At 40.2% G+C, this 12,730-nt stretch overlaps 1 protein-coding gene across 1 annotated transcript in view; it reads left to right on the forward strand.

The window, feature by feature from the left end:
- The window catches only part of LOC138213027 (collagen and calcium-binding EGF domain-containing protein 1-like), a 34,781-nt gene that overhangs the window by 497 nt on the left and 21,554 nt on the right, over positions 1–12,730 (forward strand). Inside the window, exon 2 of the mRNA XM_069173833.1 lies at positions 1,559–1,639. Coding sequence (XP_069029934.1) covers positions 1,559–1,639 — 81 coding nt within the window. The remainder of the gene's footprint in view (positions 1–1,558; positions 1,640–12,730) is intronic.

The raw sequence follows: 12,730 nt of genomic DNA on the forward strand, positions 1-12,730 counted from the left end.
GGGATGTTGTGGTGAGAAAATGTCTGTTTTAGTCATATAATGAAACTCAAAGAAGAGCCGAAACAAAACGTTTCAAAAACAACTTTCTATCTTGAACCACAGCGTCTAAATTCCACTTTCCGTGTGATCGACAGAGGTTTTAAAGATTAATGTGAGACTATAGCTCTGCAAACTTCCTGACAACATTCTCTCCACTCACTAATTTTGCCTTGGCATTTAATGTAAACTCAAGTACCTCACTGTCAGATTAGCGCACGGTGCCAACTGCCATAATAGAGTTTAGTCTATGCTTTATTGGTTTCTGCTCTTTACGACATACTGTATGAGCAGGCTGTCAAAGAGGAGTCCCCTGGATGAACCAACCTGATGTGATTTTAAAGGAAATGCAGGAACCGAAGGGGAAACTCCAAATGGTTGGAATCGGTCGCGGTGTGGAGAGCCAAATGTTGCTTGTGCTCAGACATAACATGACAGATGCTATTAAGGTGCCCGGAGAGAGTAGGTCAGGAGGTGAGCAGAGGATGTGAGCAGAGCACATGCTCTCAATATTCTGGAAATGGAAAAGGAAAAAAGCAACAAGTTAGACTCCAAATACTAAACCAGCAGTGATGGGTTTTTTTTCGCCTGTGTCTCTATATTTGTTTTCCAGGTTTGGTGTCAGCTCATCAGACTGTGGGATGAATATCTGCCTGTGTGATTGATTGAGGGCCCTCTTACTTAAACACAGACCAATATTAGATTATAGCAGTTGTATTGGTGTCAGCAAATACTGTATGTCTTCCAATAATAAACACACCACATATATGATATATCTCCAACAGAGGCACTGAGAAGTTTTGACAAATTGTTCGACTGATTTGACAGCCCTACTCTAGACATATGATTCTTTAATGAACACATCCTTATTAAGAATGTTTGTTCAGTTTTGATGATTATTTTTATTACCAGTTCGTCAGGTTGTTTTTGTAATTAACTGATTATTCGCTGGCCCATTAAATGGTAAAAAAAAAATCGTTTCACATAACCAAGATCACGTCATCAAATTACCTGCTTTGTCCAACAAATGCTTCAAAATGCATTCTCACTTTATGATATTCAACTTCCAAGAATATAAAACAGAGAAAAGCAGAAAATCATTACAGTTAAGAAGCTGAAACAATACATTTTATAGATTTTAATTTCTTCTTTCTAAAATTGTGTTAAACAAACTATCAAATGTCATTGTCGATATCAGTGTTAAAAATCTAATATCATTCTGGTTCCAAAAATACCACATATGTGTTACATTGCATGTACAGAATCGATCCCATCAATGTACCATTGAACATTGAGGTTTGAAACTCTGACTGTGGGAGCTCTGGTAGATTTGGAGAGAAAATATTGATCCTAAACTGTAACGTGTGTCGCTGTTTGGATCCAGAACTGAACCTTTGTTGCTCTTCATTCCCCACATCTCCCTCTGTGTGGTGAATATTATAAGTATGAAGCTTGGCACTGCTGGATAAGCATGCCACTCATTCACATCTGCTTTTGTTCCCATGTATCCTTCTCTTCTCAGGACGGAGTGTCCGGATAATAAAATCTTGACAGTTGAGTATCCCTGCGTCAGAGCTGGAGGGAAGAACAGCACTTGTTTTAGGTAAGTTGTTCATCTCTCCCTTTGTTCCCAGTTGAGGTTTCTTTTTGGGATGCTCAGGTCGAATGAGCCTGGGCCACTGAGGGAGTAGTACTGTAAGTATTACTGTATGTTGTACATTTATATCTATTCAGCTGACTGTATTTCTCTGAACATTGATTTTCTTAAAGACACTTTGACAGGACTTAGAGGCTGTAGATGCTTGAAGAGAATTAGAATTCTCTACAAAACATAACCCCATAATTAGGTTATGGGCCAATTTCTGTAACCAATTAATCACCTCGGTATCATTTACACAACTCCAGACAATACATCCGCTTTTGGAAATTCTACTTATCTACTTGGGAAATAACAATTTCCTGAAAACCATCAGTCACTCTGAGTGATGATCTTCAGTGAAGTTTCAGTCTATAAATTCAAAGTGCAATCAAAAACTTCAGAGTTACATCACTTGATCAACATCAGTACCTGAGTTACACATTTTTGTGACCATTGGTATGTGCACAATTGGGATTTCACCATGGACCTGAAACTTGAGCTGCAAGCACATCAAAGTTTGATTGTGTTGTTAAGGGCGAGACACTGCTGTTAGCAGATGCATTTTCATGTAGGGGAACTCAACGGCCATCGGACCACAGTTCAGGTTGTTTGTACTGAATGTTTTCCCTCAGACATCTCGGAACATCACAGTAACAGTCTGACCCTGTGGGATGAGTTCAAGGTACACAACCTTGTGAATGTCAAAGAAAAAACTCATCACATTGCCCTCCTTATATGATGCACCATTTTCAGTCTTGAACAGTGATGTCTCTTGAAACTCACTGCTTCATTGCCAAAGATTTTCTGAAACATTTCAAGAGTCTCCGTTGCCAGTTTTCTGAGTTTTACACAAAATAAGATGTTCGCTCTCTGTTTAACTCAATGGAAAAATCACAAACGTGTCCGCACCTGTTGTTGCTTCCTCAGCTCCATGTGCATAACTGTGCTGCTCTCTGTTCGTGCACTACAGGAACAGTCTTGGAACTTTGTATTCCACCTCGTGTGTCATCATTTATCAACCAGCAGCAGCTACACTTTAAAAAGTCAATATGAGGGTTTTTATTTCATTACTTTGCATTTCTCATTATGTTTGATAACCATACAACAGAAGAAGTGAATCATTTTAGTTTTTAGCAGCGTTGTTATTACTTTCTTTGCCCTTCAGTTTCCATCTGCACTGAGCTGATTTCCACCACCCTGGCTCTGTGACAATAAAACACAACGTGAACTTGAACTTTCTCGGTTTGGGTCCAGAGCGAAAACATTTAGGGAAGGCATCCCCCTCAGGGAGTAGGGCCTGCATCATAACCTAAAAAGTAGAAATAGTCCGACAGGAGAGGATGTGATTAGTTATTTATATTGCACTGTATCCATTCAGAGGGACAGCCAGGTCTTTATAGTACAACACCACCGTTAAACCATCGAATCATCAGTGAATAGTGAGACTATTTTTTACGTGATTTGAAAAAGGTCCAATTCAGAACAATGAAGGTGATATAAGAGGAGAATATGGGGCAGAGGTTTAAAGGTATGACACATTACTTGAAGAAATTGGCCCGTTTCTTGCGTTTCTTTCACAATTACGTACAGTCTCAGGGGGTTTGATTTATGAACATGTTTAATATCGTATCCTATAAGCATCTTGAAACAAAGATTAAAAGTAATAAATTATTCGATGCAGACATTACGGCAGGTTGTAAGACATTCAGCTCATGATACATCACATACAACAAGAAAAAAAAATCTATGTAAATCACTCATTCTGACATTTAGATAATTTTCCTCTGAAGCCAAAGTTTGGTTTGGGTTTTTCTTAGCGTAAGCGTAAGAAGATCCTTTAATAAATGAGGCACCAGGTCTGGTGTGAGGCCAGACCATGTGATCTGTTCAAGGTTAGACTGCAACCGACTCTGAGTCTTGTTTAATTTCTGTCTCTGTAAGAGATACGTGCTGCTGGAGGAGGTGGATTAGATGAGGCTGTAGTTTCCTTGCCATGTTTCTGTTTGAGCTCCGTTCAGCACCGACTTGGATCAAATAGATTTCGCAGTTGACTTCAGGGGAGAGCAGATTGGTCTACTGTGCTACTTCCAGTTCAGTTTTCGTGAGAGCAGTATATTGTCGGCCGTCACACATTTCTATCTGTTTGGACAGATGGGACATTTTTACTGTAGGGTTGAGGCTATCTGAATGACTGTTTTTGGCGGAAGTAAATCAGTGGATCCAATCCTATAAATGCAAATTCTGTATGTCTGCCGAGTGATAACGTTACACTACTGGTCGTCCGAATGCCGTGACTCTGTGTATCCGTTTCAAATTAAAAGCCTTGTAGCGTTTCATACGCAGTCCATCCATGTGGTAGTTTTGAACTCGTCTTGTTTTCACTGTCCGTGGTCCAGATTTGAAGAGCTTATGGGTTTTACCCAGAAAAATTCTCCACATTAATAAAGTTACTGATGCTCTGCCTGTCAGGCTTTCTGCTAAAATCAGTGGCGGATGGTGACTTTCACACTTGGATGGGGCTACAGTCACTGATGGCTTCTGCTTACACACGAGCATTGTTGTCAAGCTTGGTGCATTTGGTGACTCCTCCAACTATAAAGGACCATAGTGGACATTTACTCAGCCTTTAAACCTGGGAGAACCCACAGCAAACACAAAATCTCAGATCTGTTTTCTCACCATGCAGAAGGAAAAATTTGAAAACAAACCAAATTTAAATGGAAGAAAAATAAGTTTATTTCAATTCAAGCATGAAATACATTTTAACATACATTTTTCAGAAACATAATCAAATATAATTTTGACTTGGTTGTTCTTTTCTGCTTCTATTCTTAATAAGAATAAAGGCCTACTTCTGTGAAATTAAAACAATACAAATATGCATATAACTCGTGGCAGCAGCCGACAGTTTAACCTATCAACCACCTCGGTATTAACCGCTCCTTTTATGTCACGTTGTCACCATCTGCTGGACTGGACCAGTGGAGCTGGCAATGGCTAATGTGGTAATGGATGTATGGCCTGGAATGGGTCCCTTTTGTATTGATATTACATATAATTATGTCACCGCGCTGCCGCCAGCTGTGGCCTAAGCCATTATGTTTTTCATTTGTTTGTCCGTCCATCTGTTCGTCCCATGATCATGAATGTGAAGAACACTTTGAGGGAATTTCTTCAAATGTTGTACACTTGGACTTCAGGGTAGATTTTGTTGGTTAAAGGTCAAAGGTCACTGTGACCTTACAAAACACATGTGGGGTCATAGCTCAAGAATTCACACACTAATTATGACAAAAGGTCACACAAATGTCTGATTGGATATAATTATCAAGTGATGACATTTTACATCCAAAAGGTCAAAGGTCAACTTCACTGTAGCATGAAAATGCTCTGAAAGAACACTTTCCTGTCCGTTATTCAACAACTCAGGAGCAGAAGGGGAATGTAATTTTCTCCAATGTCCAATTCAGAGCACAAAAAAACTGCCAATCATGAACTTTTATAGCATCGATTGGGAAAAACTATATGGTTGTAGTGAACAAGTTTTCTATTTTTTAAACATAAACTTTTAACCCACATACATAGTCAGTTGATTATGTACTCTTTGGACTCGGGAATCAGGCTTGGTTACCATCGAATGTAGTAAGCAATTAGCATGATAAGCTAATAACATCTTCTTATGTTACAAACACACTGTATAAGCCATTTCTTTTTTAGCAAATGTGTCTTTGGTGTTGGAAGAGTAATTAAAATGAGCTCCTTGAATACCGAGTGTTGTTTTTCCTACAACCCCATGTGAACCGCAGCACATGTGGAGAAATCCAAAGCTTGACAGACCTGACGAGCCTAGTTGCTGTTGCTAAACTAAGATTGGACTATTGAATTTTTTAAACTGTGTTTGACCCAGACCTGGTCAGTCCAACAGTCTTTACAGTCTTTACATACAACACAGCCGTGTCCAGACATTTTCCAGTAATCTCTGATTCTCTTCTCTTATTTCTTCACTTGGCACAAATCTCACGTATTCAAATAATCTGGGAACGTTTGATAGCCCTCGAGATTTTATTGAAGACGACATGTTAAATGTTTGGAAAAATTCACACCTTCTCAAAGAGAGTGGGTTTAGTTGCTGTCAAAACAGTGAGGAATATTAAAGCTATGAAATTATGGTCGCACTTAACATGAGCTGCTTGTGAGATTTTATGATAATCGATGGATGTTTAACAAACGTTGAACACTTTCTTGAGATGATTTATTTTTCCGAACAGTAAATTCTTCCATTAAATGGACACAAATTGTTGTCAGCTCTATTCCCACTCTTTTTATGTAGTTGTCTTCTTCTGTTTCTCTGCGGGAGCCTTTCTATGGATGTCTGCTAGATGCCTAAAATGTAAATGTAATGTCTGTTTCTCAGAGGGTTTTGTGGTGTTGTGCAGAAGTAAACCCTCACTGCTCTCACCATCTAAACAAAGACCGGACAGCCGCAGCATCCCCCCCTCCCCCTCCCCACCCTCTTACCAACACCACCACCCGCCGTGGTTTTCACAGCGAAGAGGGTGAATCAGCTCGATTTCTACATTTCTATTGTTTCTTCTCGTTTCATGTTCTTAATCTGTCTCCTCTGGAGGTCAGATTTCACCCGTGCCAAGCCAAATATACATGGTTCCTACGCAGAATCTGAGTGATGTGAGTCTGTGTGAGTTTCCGTGTTTATGTTTAAGTCGGTATGATGTTTCTCTGTGTCTGTGCTGGCAGTTACAGCAGGTTTTATGATGATGAGAGTTAATTTTCTGCCCTCATTCTCTAAACACTCTCAGCTGTGGAGTCTGATAGAGGACTGATGGGCTAAACACTAAACTGTAAACCATTCCTTCACGTGACTGACATGCTCTGGTTTAAATACCCTGCAGGGCTCAATAGATAACACTCTTAACATCATGTTGCAGGCTGTGAGCTCAGACTAAAGTCAGGGATGGTGACAAATGTCCTGGAGACATGACTCATCTTAATTGTTTCCATACTTTAAGCTACTTTCCATCAATCTCAGTGGGATCATTATAGTTTTCTGTTCCATCATATCCTCGAAGTTCATAAAGAGTTATCATCCTCTACATCATCTCACAGAGGGCAGGGGATCATAATGGTTTATGTAAGTGTAGTGAGAAGATGAACTTTTTTGTTGTTTCCATTTGCACATAAAACATTTGTGTCTTGCTTTTAAAACTCAAACAAGAAGATGCTTAAGTCAAATATGTATACCAGACCAAACAAATCATACACGAAGCATTACTTTGCATTGAAGCCTTGAACTGCATCATACTCTGTACCCAACAAACAGTGTTGGTTTCTTGAGTGACTGTCTGAACAGCAGCACTCACTAATTAACCAAGTGTCACACCAGAGTGTGTAATACACCTGTCAGTCCACTCGAGGATATCCTGTCAGTGTCACGTTTTGCCGTGCGCAGGAAGGAAACACTGATACGGATACAGGAGTTTGTCACTCAAAAGAAAACAATTACAAATACAGTCTTGACAAATTCTGGGAAACGTTGTACACTCCTTTAACTGCAAATCTGGGTTTAACCCTCGTGTTGTCTTCGGGTCAAAATGACCCGCAGCTGTGTTCAACCAAGTTCTATTTTATTTTCATATTTTTTGGGATCATTGGTGACAAGGAGGCTGTGAGGGTTTCTTTAAAGAATGATGACCAATGATCCCAAAAAATATAAAAATATAGAAATAAAATAGAACTTGGCTGAACACAGCTGTGGGTCATTTTGACCTGAGGACAACAGGAGGGTTAAGACACTGTTAAAGCAGCAGCAGCAGGATGTTTATATGAAGAGAGCAACAAGATAAAACTGCAATGGATTACATGCCGCTATCAGTAAAAACTGCTACTTTGGGTCATGACTTACAAATGCTGAATGACTATTAAAAGAAATGCTTGTTATAAGTATTTTCATATTAGATAAGATTTTCTGTCACGGCGAGATTAATTGTTTAATCCATTAGGGGGAGGAACTAGTAAAGTAAGGACAGAGGAGTTGGTATGTGGTTTGGGCTGGAATGCAGAGATAAAAAATAATGCATGTTTACAATCAATGCTTCTTCACTTTGCCTCCAAGAATATCTCAAGTCTGAGTCACACAGACTTTGGTCAGTTTGGCTGAAGTTTTGCCTGTGATGCATATATGTGGGGGTCTCTAACATTGTTTCACTGTTGGCCACTTCCACACATTTTTTTGCCTTCAAATTTACTCTTCATTTGTCTGAAAAGCTTCCACAGAGGGACTCTTTCACTCGCTTTCCACACATGCACTCTTGAAATATGTGTTTGACCTGACTTTATCTTTACAATCATTACTAGACAGTACGGCTTTTAATTATTGGCATGGAGGACCTAACAGCAAGCCAGAAAAGTAATTAACTCCTGGCGGTATTTGATGTAATGTTTGGCTTTAATGAGGTAAGAAGTGTAGGAACATACACACACTCCAGTACACACACTTTAATCGTTACTGTTTCTGATCTTTTGAACCTAAATACTGTAGAAAAAGAGCTCCACTGGTTAGACACATAATACAATCTTTAATAATGTGAGCTTCAGTTTCAGTCAACCTTAGGTTTGTAACCGCAGCCACTTCCTGTCTTGACTCATTATACGACTCATGCAGGGTTTGCATCTGTGGATACGTGATTGCCGACTGCTGTTCAGAAGGCAGCGGCCCCGTTACACCTGGCATTCACATGCGTCTCATATCAGATGTACTTTAGCTGCATTCGCTTTCCATTGCCAAAATGCAAAGACCAGTGTTTGATTTAAAACAATGTATATGTGTCCTAAAATACCATTTTATTGAAATAATGATCCATCCAAGTGGTTTTCAGCAACGCTGGTGGCCTCGTTCTGAAGTCAGTCTGATGGCGGGTTGTTCACTTTACTCCAGGCTGAACTGCTGGATTCATTGACATTAAATTCAGTAGTCCCCTGACTTTTCATCAAGTGCCCCCAGTCAAGTTTTCCGTTATGCAGAGAAGTAGCTAAACATTTTCTGGTTTTGGTACAAAATTGTGTGCAGACCAAGCGGCAACCAGCAGTGACATCATCCATTTGTTTGTGAACGGCCGTTATGAAGCCTTGAGTTCAGATTTTGCCCGGCGCCATCTTGTTAGTTTGGAGCAGTTTGGAGTCGGTAGTGACCATATTTTTGACGAGCTGGTGGGAGCGAGTGGTGGATCTGACTGATTGGGAACATGGGGATACTCCTTCCCACCCACTGCCAACCATAACCTGACTGTACCACAGGCCTGTCAATCAAACAGACACTCCCCCAAAAACACAGCTTTTTGAAGCTTATTTTCTAATTAATGACGGGATTATTTTCAGATGGACCGCCAGAAAACTAATAAGAAGGATCGACTTAAGCTGACAAAACTGAAACAACTCATGGAGAAATTGTATTGACTGAGAATTTTATGAGACTTGTTCAATGTAAGTCTATAGAGCATATCCGGCCTTTTTGGAGCCGGAGGCTTTTTGGAGCCGACCTCTAGTGGCACTCAGTGGTTGCAGTTTAAGGCACTTCTGCATTGGCCTCATTTTTCTGACCCGGAAGCTACGTCCACTTTTATATACAACCTATGGTACAGACAGGTGTGGCCCCCAGATGATTCCACTTCCTGTAATATATTTTTGCCACAGACATGAAAGTCTGTCACGAAACGCCTGAAGAGTGGTCACCCTGCGGATTTAAAGGTCACGCAATGGTGCATATTTATAGAACAATTTGAACTTCCTGCCAGACAAAAGTTCAGCGTGTTTCTTTTGTTTGCTGTATCTTTTGGTCAGGAGGAATGAGGTGAAAGTGTTTACATGCATGAAAACTGTCAAAGTGCTCTGTAAGAGGCGTAGATTCCTTCTCAAGTTCAAGTACAACCACCTTCACAACTCACATCCCGCCCACAAGCTGCCCTGTGTGTCACACAGAAACATTTAAAGTGGTCATTAACGAGACCCGCCCGAGACTGACTCAGCTGCGGGCCTGGACTCCATCTCTAGAAGCCAGGCGTCCGTCTAGTAGCCTGAGCATTAATGTAGAGTTTGAGGTCAGGTCAAATGTATTAAACAACAAGCTTCATACATCTGAAATGTTGTTTTGAGCAGCATATAACTGCATAGTTTTGACAGCTTTCACTAACCAGAGAAGTTCAGCGAGGTTAGTGTTGAGAAACTGATCGTGTCCTTGTCCTTGTCAGAAGTGATCTGTCTAATCAGTAAGTAAGTACGACAGGAACCACTTCAGTAAGTCTTGATTTGACCCAGCAGCTCTGACTTGTGTCCTGTTAATTCCTCCTCTCAGGACCTCTGTGTCCTGGGTTGTGGTGAGATGAGGCCATAGGGGAGCGTCTCTGGTGTCGTGGTCCCTCTGAGGGATGAGGCCGGGTAGAGTTTCAGCAGTTAAACCTCTGAAATAACACTGAGCTGGGGGATGCAGCGGCTGCTCTCAGGGTGAACGACTCCCAGACTTCACAGACGGATGCCAAACTGACCGACCACTTCGTTGACTGACTGATTGACTGGCTGCGACGAATGATTAACTTGCTGATAGCTGTTGTCTAAGATCCAGGCTGTGTGCATATGATGCATGTGTGTTTGAACTTTGCTCTGTGACACATTCACTACAACACAAGAGATAGATTAATGTTATCTCAGAGTTTTAAGCTCCCTATCATCTCTTTTGGATTTACTGCACTAGACTTGTCTCTCACCTCAACTCTGGATCATATGGTCTCTGCACATACTTTGAAACCTACGAGCCTCACTCATACATACAGACTCTTACACACTGAAGCCCCAATGGTAGTGGTGAAGTATTAAGGAACATAAGTCAAGAATGTTAAACAGGCCAATTTGAGGGCTCATTCAGTATAAAATGCAGTATAATAAAAATGGTAACAGAATAAACAGCAGTTAAGAAAATAGGAGCAGGCAGCACATTAGATAGTAGAATAAACAGGGATATTTTGTTATAGCAAACATTGACATGACAGTGAACATGGCCAATAAGACACTTACTTAACAGGATAGATAAAGACATGAAACCAGAGACATATTATAGTTCAACTAGACAAGATTTATGGAAGTTTTGACATATGAATTCAAAGGTTTCGACGCAGACTCAGATACCAGGGAGAGTGTGATTGCAGCCGGTGGAGTTGGGGTGGTGGTGGGAGCCTGTGAGACGAGCAAGAGGGACAACGGGGGAAGATCGCTGTATTTGGATCTTATTATATGTAATACAAGGTCTGACATGTGCACTGATTGGATAAATGGGATGAGTGGGAGGCAGGAGGAGAGAGGAGAGGTATGAAATAGGAGAAAGACGTGAGTGAACATGAATCATCGTTCAACTGCTGTCAACTTCAAATAAATGATTAAAAACACAACATTGAACACAGAACTCTCTTAACACATTCTTGATATCAAAAACCTTTTTCCTGCTCAGTTTTGTCCCAATGATCACAAGTAAAAAAGAATCATGATAGTACTGTAATTAAGAAAATACATCTGCTATTGTTTTATTTCTCAACCTCGCTGGTTTTTCATATGAGGCCGCTTAATATGCTGACTGAAAAATGGAGATTTATCTTTTTAATGCAGGGATTTTTGCTTCATATACAATACTTTGTCTAAATTTGGTATAAACTTAATTGTTTAAATTGTCTTTGAAAATGACTTGTCAACTCTGATAGTTTCTTTAAAGTGTGGAGAAATGTTTCCATCTGATGCACTTTTGTACGCGATGATCCATCCTTTTCATTTGGGCTCATCAATGATAATAGACCAGCTGAGATCAGGACCATTCAGTATATATCTAATTATGAATTTTTATTGTTATTGAAACAAACTTGGTGGTTCCAGGGTCACTAACAAACGTCATATTCTTTATTGAGGATAATTGTATTAAAATATACCAAACAGGGGCCTCTTGGTTGTTTAGGATAAATAAGACGCTGTAGTGCGGTTTATCTTCGAAGCATTCATACTGCGATAGTCTTAAGGAGTCCTGGACGAGCAAAGCCAGCTCGGCGTCTTTGATTAGTCTCATCTTTCCCCTTTTTGTTTACATTTGCTCCACAAGGAGAACTGAAGGAAGGTGGTGAGATGAAAAGGTTAGAAAGTAAAGCGAAGTAGGTGTTGGATGACTTTGAAAGGAGAGGTATTGTTTTGATCCAAATGAAATTAAGCTGCACTCTGGCCGTCTGAGCTCTCTCCTCGGTGGGGTATTTTCCTGTTAAGGTCTATAAAAAGCGCAGAAAGGGGAAGTCGGAGCTGCTGAGTGTTTCTCTTGCGCTCTCTCTTGTAATTGGCTTCCCACCTGCAGTCGATGAGGACATGTGGTGGACTGGTGAGTGAGGATCTGCTGCCGAGACGCTCAGGGTGAATCAGATGTTCCCGGAAGAGGACAGCAGATCCGGGCAGTATAAAACCACATAAGATTCCCTCTCATTTCAAACTCTTTCCTTTCATTCATTACATTTCAAAACCATTACTGTCACTTTCTCAGTTTTTCTCTTTTTTCATTTACATATTGATCCATTCTGCACTCTCTGTCTTGCTTTGTTTTTTGTCTCTCCTCTCTTCCTCCTCCCAAATGTTTTGTCATGCTGTTTCGTCTGTTTTCTTATTTCCTCAGTCTGTACTTTCTCTTACTCTCCCTCTTACTCAATCTCTGAATCACCTTCACTCTTGTTAATGAGTCTCTCTGTCTGCTATTACTTCATTCCTCCGTCCCCTACTTCTTTGGTTTCCTTCTTGGATCAGATACATCAGAAATGTTATAGATTTTACATAGCATGAATGTTTCCTGATCAACTGTTGTATTTTGATGTGTCATGTATATTAAATTAGTGGACGTGACAAATATTCATAGAACAGTATTGAACATAAACGTATTTTTATTTAAAATTTTCTGGAAGTCCATTTAAAATCTAGGTTTAACTGGGCTGTGTTATATTACGGTGTGTCATGATTCACAGAAAAAAAGAA

The sequence above is a fragment of the Embiotoca jacksoni genome, unplaced genomic scaffold (assembly GCF_022577435.1).
Source record: "Embiotoca jacksoni isolate LCO1_2020_lvr unplaced genomic scaffold, fEmbJac1.0.p SCAF_6, whole genome shotgun sequence".
NCBI lineage: Eukaryota > Metazoa > Chordata > Actinopteri > Embiotocidae > Embiotoca > Embiotoca jacksoni.